This window comes from Aulostomus chinensis, chromosome 4 (assembly GCF_037954235.1).
Source record: "Aulostomus chinensis isolate RoL2024-O1b breed Wild chromosome 4, RoL_Achi_v1.0, whole genome shotgun sequence".
Taxonomy (NCBI): domain Eukaryota; kingdom Metazoa; phylum Chordata; class Actinopteri; order Syngnathiformes; family Aulostomidae; genus Aulostomus; species Aulostomus chinensis.
This window is the reverse complement of record NC_141323.1, coordinates 1,751,362-1,768,085: the sequence shown is the minus strand read 5'-3', so window position 1 is coordinate 1,768,085 and position 16,724 is coordinate 1,751,362. Positions and strand designations below refer to the sequence as shown.

The window sequence follows — 16,724 nt, the reverse complement described above, 5'->3', positions numbered from 1 at the left end:
TTGAGAGGGAAAGACCACTGTCAGATACTTTGTGTGAAGCTAGAAAAAACAACCAACAAACGTGTTACGGGGCGGTTGAGAACTGCAGTTGACATATCTGTCTGTCTAGTAATGGCGATGGTTACCAGCTGACCACTAGTTAGCTGAATGGTAGTGGGTGGGAATTGTTATCTAATCTCCTCCATCGACAGTCATTAGTCTTCATCTTGGTCTTTCCAGCAGTGAACCCATCCTCTTTTACACAGTCAGCCTTGATTGGTGGTAGTAGTTGCTATGTTTTAATTTGTTGGCTGAAGTTACAAGTTATTTTTGGGGTTTGCTAGGTGTTTCCCAAAAAGTAGGTGTTCCTATCATGAACCAAACAAATGCCCTCAACTCTGTGGAAACCTCACTGTCTTTGAGCTCATGAACATGACTGTATCTTTTTTTATTTATTTATGTATTTTCCCCCATAGCTCCCTCAGCAGCACCATCCTCACATGCAGCTGACAACTATTTACAGTCAAAAAGAAAAAAAAAAATAGCGATCACCAGATAACTACAGTGGAAAAGCTTAACACCGCACATCTGATGGATAGGATCATTTCATATAGTATATGCAGTAAGGTGATAGAAACGTCATCTGAGAACCTTCTTTTGTGTGAAATATCTACATGGAGCACATCAGAGATAGCTGCTAAGAAAGTTAAATCATTTAGCTCCCTCGATGCCTGTTAGTTTGCTTTTGATTGCACAGGATTTACGATCCATCTGAAAAAGTATGTGTTTTTTTTCCTAGTACAAATACCAGAACAAAAAATAAAAAGACGGAGCTTTGCTAACACATCAGAGATCCCAGAGGTTTCCCAAGGAAACAGATGGAGTGTATTAAAAGATTTATAGGCCCTTAACGATGATCAGCTCCAAATATTACCCACAATGGTTGGAGGGGCTCAAATACAGAAAAATGGGAAGTGATTACATCACTTTCACACCTTTTAAGGTGTGCTAATGTGAAGGGTTTTGCACTCCAAAGAGGCAAATAAGAAGACTGTGGGTTTGATTTTTAATTATTTTGCTGTTATTACTGGTGACAAAGTGATCTGTTCAGCAGTCATACACACACGCACGCACACACACACACACACACACACACACAAGGTCTATTAAAGGCGGTGATATTGTGGTGCTGCTCTTCGACAGAATGGGGGGACAAAATGTTCTAGCAGCAGAGATACTCACTGCACTGAATTGATGCCTGTGTTAAACAAAGTGCAGGAACAGTAGAACTGACATCACATGTCTGACTGAAGGACTGAAGGATGCCAGTCTCTAAAATCACACTCTGAGACAGCATTGTACCATCGTTGACTTTGTGTAAACAAAGTCAGCATTATAATTATTTACTATGTGTTAAACAAGATAAGTCATTTTTATGGCGCTTTTGAGAAAACTGTGGTCCAGTGGTTTGTTGTGCATTCCCTATGTTAGTACTACTGCTACTACTCTGTTTTCTACACATCATCCCTCCAGCTCTGAAGGATGTGAGTGTGTTGCTGGAGAGAGAAAAATCAGAGAGCATCAGCAGTCCATCCCAAGATGACGACTCTACCCTGCTGAACGCTGGCACCCACAGCAGCATCCTTGACGATAACACAAGGTCTCATTCTGGTCTCTCAGAGGTCAGTGGCTCTGGAGTCATTGCTCCTGATATCCACTCAAAAAGTAATTTTCCTTCCAAGCTAGTGCTGTGAAAAATGGAAACTGTTTTCCCTTGGACGAGACCCTATAGGTCCTGATTGTATACCATACCATTTGTCAGTTGTGATGATTTCTTTTTTCTCTGTCTCTCTTTTGTCTTTTTACAGGCGAGAAGTAAGTCCGGCGGTCTTTGCTTCAGTGATGGAAAGAGTCGTATTGACTACATTCTGGTTTACAGGAAGTCCAGCTCGCAGTCGGAGAAAAGGGAAGTTTTTGAGAGGAACGTCCGTGCAGAGGGATTACAGATGGAAAAGGAGGTAAAAGCAGCTATATCCCACAGGAGCAAAATATATCCGAAAGTTTGGTATGGACCATCAATACTGTAATGCTTGCGCCATTAACAACTACAAGAGCCAATCAGGAGCTTTATCAATGTTGGGTTGCAGAGGAGGCTCCAGCCCCCCTTTATCAGGATAAGTGGAAGAAAATGGATGGATGGAATATTTTTTGCTAAACTCTCATGTTTCAATGAAATCTCCCAAAGTTTGAGAAAACAATATTGATGTGACGAGGCACTTATTTAAATAAAATGAGTATCACAGATATATAAAATTTGGATTTTTTTAAAATCATAAATCTTTATTGTATTGTATTAATATATATGTGATTTAGTGTTCGCACTGTCAAAAAAAAAGTCAAACTGGAGTCTTACGTTACTTTGTTTTCTCTCCAGGTGCTTATTATTCCAAATAGTCATTCTTCTTTTTCACTTATTGGCCTCCAGTACTGTAGCTGCTGAATGCAAGTGGCTGTTCACTTACATATTTTGTACATAAATTGCATCACAGCAACCAAAATAAAGCAATTTAAGCACTATATGTGAAATGTGGCGTATATATTTGATTGAATGATGAAAAAGGTGAATCGGCGCTAAGTATTGATTATTATATCATAGTAAATGATTAGTAATTGATCAGAGATAAACATTAATTCTATTAGACAGACTGATCTTTGGTACACTGAGTCGAACAATTATTATGGTACTTAATTGATCTCATTACAGACACTATACATTCTGTATAGAGTACAACTATGGCTTACCGTTTGCATATATGTGCACCATGTCCATGCAATTTTGATATAAGGGTTAATAAAGACAGGTAATGCACCAAAATGGATTATATGGCATTACAGAATGAAATGCCATATTGAAGTACTCAGTCTTTTTCTCCTGCTGTCCATTTGAGAGCCTTCTAGTATCTGCATAATCCTGTAAACAGACACATAAATACACCACCAATGCCACATGACCTTCTTGGGGGAGGTCAATAACAGGTGCCATTCAGTGGTCCTCATTTACTAGCTCACTTTGTTACTCAAGATTTTTTTTTGTGTTTGTGGTTGGATTCATCTTAGGCATCCTCAACGAACAGCGATGTGATCTTTCTTAAGCTTCACGCGCCATGGGAAGTGCTGTGTTACTACGCAGAACTTATGAACATCCGTATGCCTTTCAGGTAGGACAAGTACATGTGGGTAGTATTGGAAACCTGTGGATTCCTTCCCATTTCATTCTACATATGTGGAAGGCTGCGTCACCTCATAGTGCAAATATATCGAATGCATAGCTTTAATTGAATATTGAATTCTATAGGAAATTAGAATAGCTAATAGCAGCACTTGTAATAGTACTGTTCATTATTTTTATCACCCAAGTCCATTTTCAACCCCTTACATATTCCAGGAGAAAAATCTTCTACATGCAGCGGAGGCACAAGTTCATGAGCAGGTGAGTCTATGCAGAATGAGATCAGCTGGAAAAGCAAAACTCGAGCAGCCTTAATAGAAGTTTCATTTGCAGGATGGAGAAGCGCATCAACAAACTTCGTGGTTGGCTCCCACGCAAGCCCATGAAGTTTGACAGTGACACTCTGCCTGATTTAGAGGAGAATGAGAGCTTTACTGCCCCCTTCAGCCGGTCACGGATACATCAGTGCGTTCTTACAAATGTGTTACCCTGTGTATTTCCTCATTTCTACACTCGCTTCTTAAAAAGTTGACTGTTTCTTGTAAGCATCCATATATTCTCTCTCTCTCTCTCTGTCTTTCTCTCTCACACACACACACACAATCACAAACACACACATAGAAAATATAATTCACAGGAGACAGATTTATAATACTGGTTTAATTTCACTGCAGTTTCATAATCCACAACAAGGACACATTTTTCAACAACGCCACCAGAAGCCGTGTTGTCTACCACATCCTCCAACGGGTCAAATATGAGGAGGGAAAAAATAAAATGGGTAAGTGTCTGCCTGAATGTGACAACAGAAATACTTGAAAATTAAGTGAAAATTGACAGCAAAACGTTTGAGACAATAAAAATGGTCTGTTCTCTGCAACCCTTATAAAGGGTTTATTAACCTCAATTAAACCTCAATCAAGAGTTATTTGGACTGTTGCAAATCGTGCATCCAGTTTGACAATTGTTTCGTGTTTTTATCTTGTTTTATAATGTAGTGATGTAACAATGAGTTTTAAAAACAAGAAAAAGTTAACATTTTCGAATGGCTCTTGTCTAAAAGTCAAGGAGATATTTGAATGGGTTTTTAGGTCAGTTCCTGAATGTCCAGGGGTTTTTTTTTTTTGTCACTTAAGATTTTATTTAAATCTTTTATACATTAGAAGAAGAAAAAAAAAAACACATAGGAAAATAGCACCTTTACATCAGTTTGTTCTTAAGCTTTACATATTTAGAGCAGTACAAATTCTACAAAGAGCAGAAATGTAGTCAAATTAAACATAGATTCAGTACTGGGGAGTAGAGTAGAGTACAGCCTCCGCCATCTGTCCTATTCCTTAAAAAATATTAGCCATTTTTTCCATTTTGAAAAATATAAATCCTTACAAAGTCTCAATGCGTAGGTCAATCTCTCCATTTCTTGAATTTCCTTTATTATTTCCAGCCAGTTTTCTTTTGTAGGTGGCTCTAACTGCAGCCATTTACGAGTAATGCCTTTTTTCGCCGCCACTGTAAATATTTTTAAAAGGTATTTATCATGTCCAGTTATTACTTCTGGTAGATCACCTAAATAAAGAGATACACATGACAAAGGGAATTGACATCCAAGAACTTGTTGCATAAGTCTCCAAATATTTTCCCAAAAAATCCCAATCTTTGGGCAAGTCCAGAAGATGTGGTGGTGATCTGCACCGCTGTCCCCGCAATTCCTCCAACATGAAGTCCCCACTGATCCGAGGTATGTCTTCATCTTGGGAGTAATAAAAAAGCGTACTAGATTTTTCCAACTAAATTCACGCCAGTGAGTAGAGCAGGTAGTGGAATAAATTGTCCTACACATGTTCAACCACTGTTGACTGGTTATCTTCACATTCAGTTCTTTTTCCCATCTCTCCATAATATACTTTGTGGTATTTCCCCGAGCCTGTGCAAATCCCCGATAAAGTTTTGAAATTAATGATTTAGATTCTCCTGTGTATGCCTTTACAATTAGTTGTATTATTTCAGTAGGCTCTGCGCTTGCTTTATTTTCAACCACTTCTTTTAAAAAATATTGCCTAAGCTGCAGATAGCTATAAAAATCGTGGTTTCCCAATCTATATGTGTCTTTCAGTTTCTGAAAACTTTGTAAGGAGTTCTTTTCTATTATAGCGCAGTAAGAAGTGATTCCGTTTTTCATCCAATATTTAAATCTAGCATCCATAGAATTTGGCTTGAACTCTGTATCATATGTATCCGACATATATATCTAAGTTTTTTAATTTGAGTCCATAAATTTAGTTGTTTTACAACTTCAAACCATGACTGTAGGGTAAACTGGGTCAAAGAGTCTGCGTGATCTTGGTACTCTTTTAGTAAATTGTAGTCTCCAGTTAATGCTTGTATTGGGATACCTCTATATTGCTTCTCCATTTCCTTCCATTTCGCTTCATATTTACTATCACACCAAAGGATAAGAGGTCTTAACTGAGATGAGTAGTGATAATCCTTTAGATTTGGGAGAGACATACCGCCTTCTTGCGTATTGATAAGTAGTGTATTATATTTAATCCTTGGTTTCTTCCCATTCCAGATAAATTGTGATATTTGTTTGTCCCATTCATGAAATTGGTTGGTTGGAATCTCTATTGGTAATGATAAAAATAGGTACAGTAATCTGGGTAAAATAGTCATTTTTATTATATCTATTCTTGCACTGAAACTCAGCAAAGACGTTGTCCATCTACCCAAATCCTCTTTAATTTTTTTGTTCAGTTTCATAGTTTTTTTTATATAGGTTGCTAAAATTATGTGTTAGCCAAATACCTAGGTATTTGATTGCTTTTCGAGACCAGTCAACGGGAAATCTTTGTTTAAGTTCAGATGATGGGTTACAATTAAATGATAATATTTGGGTTTTCGTTATATTAAGTCTATAACCTGAATATTTACCAAACTTGTCAAGGAGATCTAGGAGGGCATTAATGCAGATTTCTGGGTTGTGTATATAAAGCAAAACGTCGTCAGCATACAATGCTATTTTGTGTTCCACGTCATTAACTACAATCCCCTGTATATTGTTATCTTCCCTTATTGCTTGTGCCAAAGGTTCTATGTAAATTGCAAAGAGAGTTGGTGAAAGAGGGCATCCTTGACGTGTAGACCTTTCCAATTGTATACGATCAGTGAGACGGCCATTTATCCTTATTCTCGCTGTAGGAGCTGAGTACAAGGCTTTGATACTGTTAACTGACTTTTCAGTGAAACCAAATCGCTTCAAAACCAGAAACAAATATTCCCAACTGACAAAGTCAAACGCTTTCTCAGCATCCAGACTTATCAATGCTGAACTTGTTTTTGTTTTCCTGATGTTTTGTATAATGTGAAGTGTGGGTCTAATGTCAGTTAGACCCACGTTAAAAAGCCAGTTTGGTCACTGTCAATTAATTCAGGGATCAAAGAGTCTAGTCTCCTAGATAGTATGGACGCATATAGTTTGTAATCTTGGTTCAAGATGGAAATGGGTCTATAAGAATTACATAACGTTTTGTTTTTGCCTTCTTTTGGAATGACAGAGATAACTGCCTCATTCCATGAGGGTGGGATTGATATGTTTTCAAGGGACCAATTAAAGGACCTACGAAGAGCCGGTGTCAGTTCTTCTCTGAAGGTCCTGTACCATTCAGTTGGGAGTCCATCACTTCCTGGTGTCTTATTGCTCTTAAGTTTTGATAACGCAGTATCTAGTTCCTTAGCTGTAATCTTTGAGGTAAGGCACTTATTTTGATGCTCTCCAATTGAGGGAAGGTCTAGGGAATTTAGAAATATTTCAATATTTTCTTTGCTTTCTTGTTCTGGTTGGGAATAAAGTGTTTTGTAGTATGTTTGGAATGCAATATCAATTTCTTCAAGTTTGCTATAAGTTTCTCCTGTTTTTGGATTTATTGTTTTATTTATAGATTGTGATATTTGTTTTTTTCGTATTTTCTTTGCCAGCAGTTTTGATGCTTTAGGGCCAGCCTCATAGTAGGATTGTTTTATAAATTTGTATTTTTTGTCCATTTCCTCTTTCTGCATATCTAATATCTGCTTTTTACATTCTTTGATTTTATTCAATATTTGGGGGGTTTGATTTAATGTCTGTTGTCTTTCTAAGTCTTTTAAATTGTTTTCTAGTTCATTATACTTGTTCTCTTTCGCACTTTTAATTGCTGTACCAGGTGATATCAGTTTACCTCTGACAACTGCCTTTAAAGTGTCCCATAAAATGTTTGGATTCACTTCCCCATTATCATTCAGTTCCAGGAAGGTCTTAATTTCGGCTTTGACCTGCTTTACTAATATTTTATTGTTTAGTAAACTTGTATTGAGTCTCCAGGTTGTTTTCTTTGGTCTGCTGTCCAAATATAATGAAAGAGAAATTGGCGCATGGTCTGAAATGCATCTTGTTCCTATTTCACAGTTGAAAATTCTGTGTCTGTCATTTTGGAATGTAAAGAAATAGTCTATTCTTGAAAATGCAGAATGGGGGGCAGAGTAAAATGTATACTGTCTACTTGTAGGGTGAAATTCCCTCCAAACATCCACCAAGCCTATTTCGTCCAGTCCTTTCTTTAGTAATTTAGATTGTGGGGTAGTATTTCTCTTATTATTGGATGTGTCCAATTTTCCATTTAACACCATATTAGAGTCTCCTCCACATATTAATGTACCTTCTGATTCTAAAGTTATTAGATCAAGAACTTTCTTCATAAATCTGTGCTCGCTTTGTGGGGGCAGATAAACACAGAGAAGAGTGGTTAGTTTATTTTCTATTTTCCCTCGTACTAATATATACCTGCCCTCGCTATCTTTGATCTCCCTTATCAATTCAAAATTGACAGAGTTATGTATTAATATTGCAACCCCTCTTCTGTGACCCTTCTTAAAGCTGCTGTAAAATGTATTGTTATAGCCATATTTTTTTAATTTTTCATGTTCAGTTTGAGATAGGTGAGTCTCTTGCAGAAATACTATTTGGTTATTCTCTCTCCTCATTTTTGTCAATACTCTATTCCTCTTGATAGGGCTATTTAAGCCGTTCACATTCCAGGAGGTTACTTCTATATCCCATAGTAAAAAAACAATGATGATTATGTAGGTGCCGGCAACATATACATATGAATTGTAATGGAACAAATAAACATTAACAAGAACCTTTTGAACAGTAACTTCCACCTTCAGGGACTTACACTGCCCTGCTTTCTTCGCTAAGCCATCTAACAGTAGGTGGAGAATCAGCCCTACTGTAAGTAGGAGCTCCCTCTTTGCTAAAAGCAAAGTTTCCTTTTCTTCTTGAGCCAAACAGTCAATTAGTCTCTCTCATCACAGTCAGTTCTTATACTGGGGTTATACAGGGCACAAATAAATGTATTAAAAAGGAAAAATAATTACATTTTTAAAGCTTCTATCATGGGGTTATAGTCGGGAAATAAGGGGAGGGCGACGAGGAAAAAAAAATCGACTTATACCTCGTATACGGCGCCTTTATAGTGTTCAATCTGGTTGTCGTTGGAAATCCTTGAGCCTTTCTCTGACCCGGTCGCGGTCCGTTCTGCTCCATTGGGCGCCTTGCGCGAGTCTCCGCTCCCAGTCCGTGTCCCTCGTTCGCGGCAGGTCCACGTTGAAGCCTCTCGTCCTCATGTCCTCCACTGCGCTGTGGTAAGAGCGGACTCCGTTTTCCCAGTGAATCATCATCTTTGCAGGGTATGGCGTCTGGAACAGTATTTGTTTCTCCTTGAGAATTTTCTTTATGGGTTTGTACTCCTTTACTTTATTGTTTAGCTCCGTAGGGAGATCATGTGCAAATGGAACGGGTTTTCCCTCACAAATGATCTTCTTCGCCCAAGCCGCTCTGAGTATTTTTTCTTTCGTGTCATATCTCTGAAAATTAACAAGGATTGATCTTGAGACTGACTCTTCTTGCGGTTTCGGACCGAGTGAGCGGTGCGCCCGCTGGATCTACAGCTCGGTGTTTCTGTCAAGCATCAGCTGTGTTTTGATGAAGTTGTCTATGAATGTGAGCATCTAGTTTCCTTCTGTGCCCTCCTTAATGCCGTATATGCGGATGTTATTTCGGCGCGATCTTCCCTATAGGTCGGTGACCTTAGCCTGGAGTAGTCTCTGTTGTTTTAGAGAGTTGAGTAGTGCATCTCGTAACTCCACGTTCACGGTCTCGATTTCGTCCACCCTCTGCTCAACTTCGGTTAGCCTCGTGCTGTGATTGCGGACATCACCAATTACACTCTGCAGTTTTTGGTTAATCTCCGCCTTGAATGAATTGAATTCTTGTTTCTTATCGTGCCTTAAGTCGTTCTTGAAATCTGTAAGTTCCTGTTTAAGCGCAGTCTTCAAGTCTTTAATATCTCGGCCCAGCCCCTGGATAGCTTTCGCGGTGGGTATGTCGTCCTCGTCACCTGCCCCCGTCTCCATGCTAGCTTTGCTCTCGTTCGCGTTCTTCTTCTCTTTTCCTTCGTCGCAGTTGTTTGTTTTCCCCTGTATTTTTTTGCCATTAGCCCCGCTCATCTTCAGTTACTTGAACGTCTTGGAGTCGAGTTTTTAGAGGGCGTTTTAGATCGGACTGACTGGGAGAATTTTCGATCTATGCCGCCATCTTGAAGCACTCACCGGAAGTCCCTTCGTCCAGGGTTTATTATAGCTCAAGATATGTCAATATTTGAATTGAATTTGCAGTTCATGAGCATGTTTGGCACCCGGTAGGCCCTGGCTAGAGATCAGTGTGGGACTACCCACCGTACATATAGTTTCAGAAGTGGATGATCTTCTGGTCTTTGGCAACCATACCAATGAACCCAGACTGTTGTGTGGGCTATATGAAGGACCCCCAGGACAGGTTGATTGTCATCGTGTGAGGGACTCCAGATAACTAGTCTGTGGGGCAACCTGGAAATTGGAGGGATGTGTGAGGGATGAACATGCCCAATATGCATGAAGGACTTGGGCAAGCTTCTTCATATAGGAAGAAAAATTGTTCCAATAAAGAATGAGCTATCACCTGCTCCATCCATTTATGATTTATTCGCTGTGCTCTCGCCAGTTTCCCTCCAAAACTTGTCCCTTTTACTGACATCCTTATACAAAGACAAGATCTTCTCTTTCTCAGCCTCATAAATTATTCACTGTTCCTTGTTGATTGATGACTAGAAGGGAAACTGATCTAATATGTGGACCAACTGTGGAGCCACGGCAAGTTACGTGTGGCCTGTACATATCAAGCTGCTTAAAACATTTTTATTGGAAAATTGATTGCTGTCTGCTGGCATGTTGCCTCACATTTTTTTCCAGGTAGGAATCAGTCTGTGAATATGTTGGTGTAGTTTCTAGTTACAAAAATCTAAAGACATGGAATGATAATTGGGCATTGCAATGTGTGTATGTGTGTTATGGACAGCACTACACTTGCACTACACCTTGCTTTCTGTCTTTGAAATTGACAATCAACGGATTTATGAATAACTTCAATGGAAAAAAAAAGTAACTAAACAGATAACATAGTAAGGTGCTGGCCCCAATCTAGGAGGTCTCAGAGGGCACTCTGGCATACTCTGGCCCAAATTAAGTCTTGATGTTGATCCGTCTCAGATGGTTTGGTGTCATGATTATCCAGTTTGCACAGCTCTCCAGCTTCTCAGTTTCATGTCAGCATATGATATATTTAGGACGACAGAACATGCAGCTACCCAGGAGATTAATTATAATGTATATATACAATTCCCATTGGTCACATTTGGATTGTATTTAAGTCACAGCTTTTGTATCAGCAACACTGCTTGACTGTCAGCATTTGTTGATGTTCATGTTTGAATTTTTCTTGTCTTTTTCCAGGGCTTAACCGTCTTTTGAGCAATAACTCATATGAAGCTGCATTTCCTCTTCATGAGGTAAACTGCCTGTTCTGTATAAAGCCTTATACTTAAATCCTCCATTCAAATTAAAAAACAGCATTGTTTGCTGTGAGTCATATGTAAAAAGTGCAAGGCAATTGTTTGCACTTCTATACACCAATATATAAACTCAAAATGCTACTTGCCTGAGTGTGTATATGTATGATTTGACAGGGGAGCTACCACAGCAAAAACACCATCAAAACGCATGGAGCAGAGAACCATAGACACCTGCTGTACGAGTGCTGGGCCTGGTGGGGGGTGTGGTACAAGTACCAGCCGCTGGACCTCATCAGGTAACCGTTAAAGCAATATGTCACAAAAAGTGTATTTTACCTTTCAAGTAGACACAAATAGTTGTCTTTAGCTCACGAAGATAATTTCCCCTCCTGCATTTTGTGACTAAATGCTAAATTGCCAGGATATTTAGCTTACAGGTGAAATTTAGGGAAAATGCAAAAAGTTCATGTTACGCTGATATTATATCATGAAAGTAGGGCATTTAAGTAGACGCATGCAAGGGTGATTTCCTCATCTCAAACAATTGATTGAAACAAAAGCCAACAAAAGTGGAGGGTATACCACAATAAATAATGTCAATGTCTCAATAACGTGCCACGTGCCTTTGAGCATAAATTACAGCTTGACAATGACGTTTCATGCTGTTCACAAGTCGACTTAATGCCTGCTGATTCATAGCATCCCACTCTTCTTGAAGGACACCCTCAGGTCATTGAGATTCTTGGGTACAGAGTTACAAGACTCTTCACAGCGATGAAGCTGATCCCATGGGTTTCCTATGGGATTCAGGTCTGGACAAAGTGCAGGCCACTCCATTCGAGGTACACCAATCTCCAGCAGCCATTCCCTAATGATGCAACCCCAATGAGCTGGAGTGTTGTCGTTCGTGAAGATGAAATTTGGTCTGTGTTGTTCATGCAGGGTCGAAAGGATTGGATTAATGATGTTGTTCAGGTATGGGCTTGTCACTGGGCTCTGTCACAAAGTGTAGGGCAGTACTGTATTGACTGCCCACCCGGACCACCACCCCCACCCGAGACTTGTCTGGTGACAACAGTGGCTGATGCATAACGCTCTCCTTGGGGTCTCCAACATCATTGGTGGCCATCATTTCTATCTATTTCTATATCTAGCATCCAGATCACGCTGATGTACACAGTTTCAAATGGTCTGACTGTCATTTTTATATTATTATTATTATCTATGTCATTTGGGTGACTCTCAGCTCCCTTAAATGTGCCTGGGGTTGAGTGGCATTCATCATCCAGTTCCGCAGGGCGCTGTTCACAACGAATCGCTCATCAGTGTGGGATCTGGCCAAAGGATGCCCACTTCTATGCCTATTTGTGACTCCACCAGTGTTGGATATTTTGGCTGGTTTGTCTACCTGCTCACTGTGTATTTTGTTGACAGAGCCAGACTGTACAAGCTTATCCAGCTCCTCTTGGTACTGAGCAGACATTTTGGGATCTTCTAAGTTCCTCCAACTCATCTCGCTTTGTCCTTTCATCAACAATGCAGTGCAGGGTGTCGCTCAACCTAGAGCTATGACTGCCACTCGACCTGCTGCTATGCTTGCTAACTTGATAGCTGGTAAGCTGGCTAGGGGCTGACTTGGATTGACAGGTCACCTTGCTCTTGGAACTACGCGAACCATGGGGTTTAGTGGACGCCGTCTGTGGCGGGGGATACCCTAAGCAGTCAGTATATCATTTAGGTCTGGTCCCTAGGTCATGGCTGATATTTGGCTGAATTGATGTAGAGGGGAGTTCAGCCAATGGTTGCTGGTGCTCATCTGGTGGCAGTGGCAATGCTGAATCAGGCAAAGGGGAAGACAGTTTGTCTGAAGAGGCAATAAGGTCACATTGGGTTGGGCAGTACTGGCTGTGGTGGTTGCTCCTTCAGCTCCACCAGCATCGAGCTTGGGTTAATTGTCTTCTTCATCCATCTCAGAGGTGCCTGAGGTAGTGCATGAACTCACGGGGTCACCAGGTGTCTTTCAGATTTTTTGTGATCAGTCGTTTTGGTCATTGGGGAATGTGGCTCTACCTCTGACTAGAAGAACCAAATGTTGGGCACAATGGCGTTCTATTGGAGCCACACACACCACCAGGAAAGGGTTTCAATGAAAGCAATAAGTTTATTTTTTCCTTAAAGTTGAGTTTGCCATGGTTCTAGATGAGAACAGAAAATATCATTAGTCATCAAGCTTCCAACCAAGGTCAGAACAAATGAATACCAAATAAACTCTTGGATAAAATAAATCATCACATCAGCACATTGTAGCTTTCGTAACTTGCATTGATGTGGAGTCTGACATAAGGCATTTGTTTGTAACCAAGACAAAGGGAGAATGTCACTATAGGCCGCCCCTTTATAGGAGGTGTCCCTGGAAGTGGGCGTAGTCCCACTGAGACTAGTGCTGCAGATTAAGATGTGCAGTTTCTCCTTCTGGAGAGGAGGGGAAGTGCAGGGAATGAATACATTTCTGACAACCAGTCTCTCTTATTGGTGTTGCTGATTACACTTTGTGACACTCTAAGCTCAGTGGCCACTTCCGTCTGAGAACATCCTGCTTGTCACCTCGCAATGGCGAAGTACTGTTGATCAATTGTTTGGTGTTGTCTTGGTCTCATGATGTCAAATTTTGAACAGCGTGATGAGGAGGACTGTTGAAATTCTGATTGAACCAGGAAATTTATTGGTCCATTCACGGATCAAACACCTGATGTGAATTTTGCTGTGAAGCTCTTTGTCAGAGAACAGCAAGTTGTGTAAAACGTACTGAAACACTGAACAGTTGGACATGTGCTTTTAAAAGTTTAAAAGTCACATTAAGTTTAGCTGTAAAGGTTAAAGTGCATTTAATGTTATCCTGAAATTTCACCGAAAGCTGAATGTCCCCAACTTTTTGTGAGTAGTGCATTTAGCCTGAAGCTAATAACAATTGATGACTAAAAACAGCTGCAGCTACAAAAAATTGACAAACCTGCCCAAAACATCTGTTTACAACCTCTCAAGCACGATGTCCATGCTCATGGTAGCACCAAGCGTGACCAGCTTGCTCATTCACTTGAACCAACTCATTGGCACTCATCTGTATTTGTTCAAGGTGGCGGCGAACTGGAAGTGTCAATTTCTTTTAAGCTCAAATTTATGTGTTATGGATTACTGCACATGCAGGCAAATAAAGCTGTGGATAAAAGCGCATGATAGACTAGAAAGCTTTTAAACATTTTTGACAGTTTTGCCATTGTTTTCTTCCTGTAGTTGTTATTCTTACAGATCAGTCGCCATTAGTTTCACACTAAATATGGCTGCCTCTTTCAGCACTCAGGAGAAACAGAGAGGCAATGAAGGAGGAAGGAAATGTTCAGAAAATTTGAGAGCAATTGAGAGGCAAAAAACGGTTCTACTTTAGAGTAGATCATTGGTTCTCAAACGTTTTTAACCAAATACCACCTCTGAAAAAAATTAAGCACTCCAGGTACCACCATTCTGACAAAAATGATACATGATTCTATTCATCTACAGCAGGTGTAGGAAACATTTTCTTCACAGGAGGCCACACTGGCCTGGATAAAATAAGTGAAAAGCCTCCTCAGGATAACACAGGAGTTTTTCAGGACTTTTGGCCAATTTGTGAGCTACGGTTTTTTTCATGCTTAACACCCTCAGGATAATATTTTCCTGTTGTAGTGATCTACAGTTTTATCCTGCCAGATTACCTGCTATTGAGCTACTGGTGCAGAACATGTATTACACCAGTAGATGAACATGAATCCTGGACCTAGACTGTTTCAGTGCATCATGTTTTCCCTTGGAAAAAATCCAGTGGTGTTCTTTCTGTCCTTAGTGTTTGATTCAAAGGTGTCATCTGAGGTGCTCTGGTTAATGGATTCACTCTCGAGAACTTCACCACATACGCACACTGGGACCTCCCTGCTCTTTTTCAGTCCAACAGCGGACGCTTTGGCTGCATGCTGCGTGCTTCGATTACACATGCACAACTCTAATGAACGTGACCACATCGCTGTCTGACATAAATATGACAAGAAAATAAACTGATTGTGAATTATGATTCATTTTATGTATTTTTTTAAACGTTTTACTCTTTTGATAGTATTCTTGTGTTTAAATGTTTTTTACGTATTTAATTTCCCAAAAAATATTTCTGGGATTCCACTACTACTTGAGGGAGGTGATATGCGTAGGCTACCGCAGTTTGGGAATCACAAAAAATCTGGGTCAAAATGTCAGTTTAAACCCATTAGATTCAAATAAAACACGTTAAAAAAGGGAATTTTGTGAGCTTGATAGTGTAAGCACTGAAACTCTCCTAGAGGTTTTATTTTTCAGTTAGTCAGATAGAAGTTGTTGTTTTTTTTTACCTGATAAGAAAGTTTTAGCAGTGTTTTCATGGATGTTTTTTCGCTGGACTCTTCGTTCCTTCCTCCATTTCAGGAGGTATTTTGGGGAGAAGATCGGTCTGTATTTTGCCTGGCTCGGCTGGTACACAGGGATGCTGTTTCCTGCGGCTCTGGTTGGAATCCTGGTGTTTCTGTACGGCATCTTCACTCTGGAGCAGTGCCAGGTCAGGTAAACACACCTCCTCTTTATTTTTTTCTTTTAAGTATAAGTGTCCAAGGACATTTTAATGCAAAAGCAGTTTACATCTTGCTTTCTGTTGTTCCATGAACGGAAGTACCTCAAAAAAGTATAAAAATCTCACCCATAATATGATGTTGGCATGAAATCTATTTTGAATTATATGCCAGCACTCAGAAAACAATGCCATGACAAATTTTAAGAATTGATACTTACAGCAGCTTCAAGAAATGACATTCACAGTTTTGTGATATGTCAATGCAGCTAAGGTCTGTTTGTGCACAACGATGGTGGTGGTTGGTGAAGATCAGGAAATGATAATTGGTTTTGTGAAATGTCATGAACAGGATTTAAATTCCACCTGGAGGTTATGGCCATTGAGTCACATATCGACAGTTTAAAGTGCATATTTAAATGCCATGTTCATCACTTTAGAAAACATGTATTTGATTACATTAGCAACTATTGCTTCTGTTACTTTTCAACAGTTTGCATAATGTTGGCTTCTTAAAATAATGGCCTATGTCATTTTTTTTCAAGTTTTTCAGGAAACAAAAAAAAATGGAGACAAAACATCATAAGGAGTTGATTCAGGCAAAAAAAAAAAAAAAAAAAAGGCCAAAAAATGACTTAGCCAATAACGTCACCTTCTTAAAATAATTGGCTATGAAGAAATGAGTTCATACACAAGTAGAGCTGCTTGAATGTCCTCAGGGAGCAAATAGCTGTATTGACTTGGAACCTTTCAAATTGTTCTGGATGATAACAGCGAACAATTTTACTCGAATCTAATGAAATATTGTTTGTTGTTCTCCAGTAAAGAAATCTGCCAAGCCACTGATATCATCATGTGCCCCATCTGTGACCAGTACTGCCCTTACCTGAAACTGTCAGACAGCTGCATCTATGCCAAGGTACTTCCACTATGCCACCACTGCAAGGGTACAAAATGTTCCCATTATCTG

General features: G+C 39.7%; 1 protein-coding gene across 3 annotated transcripts in view; it reads left to right on the top strand.

Annotated features, from left to right (window-relative positions):
• LOC147262267 (anoctamin-4-like) overlaps positions 1 to 16,724 on the top strand; it is a 57,645-nt gene that overhangs the window by 20,584 nt on the left and 20,337 nt on the right. For all 3 annotated transcript variants that reach the window (XM_086200994.1, XM_086200995.1, XM_086200996.1), the window contains 10 exons: positions 1,513 to 1,661; positions 1,848 to 1,997; positions 3,097 to 3,197; positions 3,425 to 3,469; positions 3,542 to 3,673; positions 3,883 to 3,989; positions 11,072 to 11,127; positions 11,305 to 11,426; positions 15,616 to 15,750; positions 16,577 to 16,673. In XM_086200994.1, coding sequence (XP_086057120.1) covers positions 1,513 to 1,661; positions 1,848 to 1,997; positions 3,097 to 3,197; positions 3,425 to 3,469; positions 3,542 to 3,673; positions 3,883 to 3,989; positions 11,072 to 11,127; positions 11,305 to 11,426; positions 15,616 to 15,750; positions 16,577 to 16,673 — 1,094 coding nt within the window. The remainder of the gene's footprint in view (positions 1 to 1,512; positions 1,662 to 1,847; positions 1,998 to 3,096; positions 3,198 to 3,424; positions 3,470 to 3,541; positions 3,674 to 3,882; positions 3,990 to 11,071; positions 11,128 to 11,304; positions 11,427 to 15,615; positions 15,751 to 16,576; positions 16,674 to 16,724) is intronic.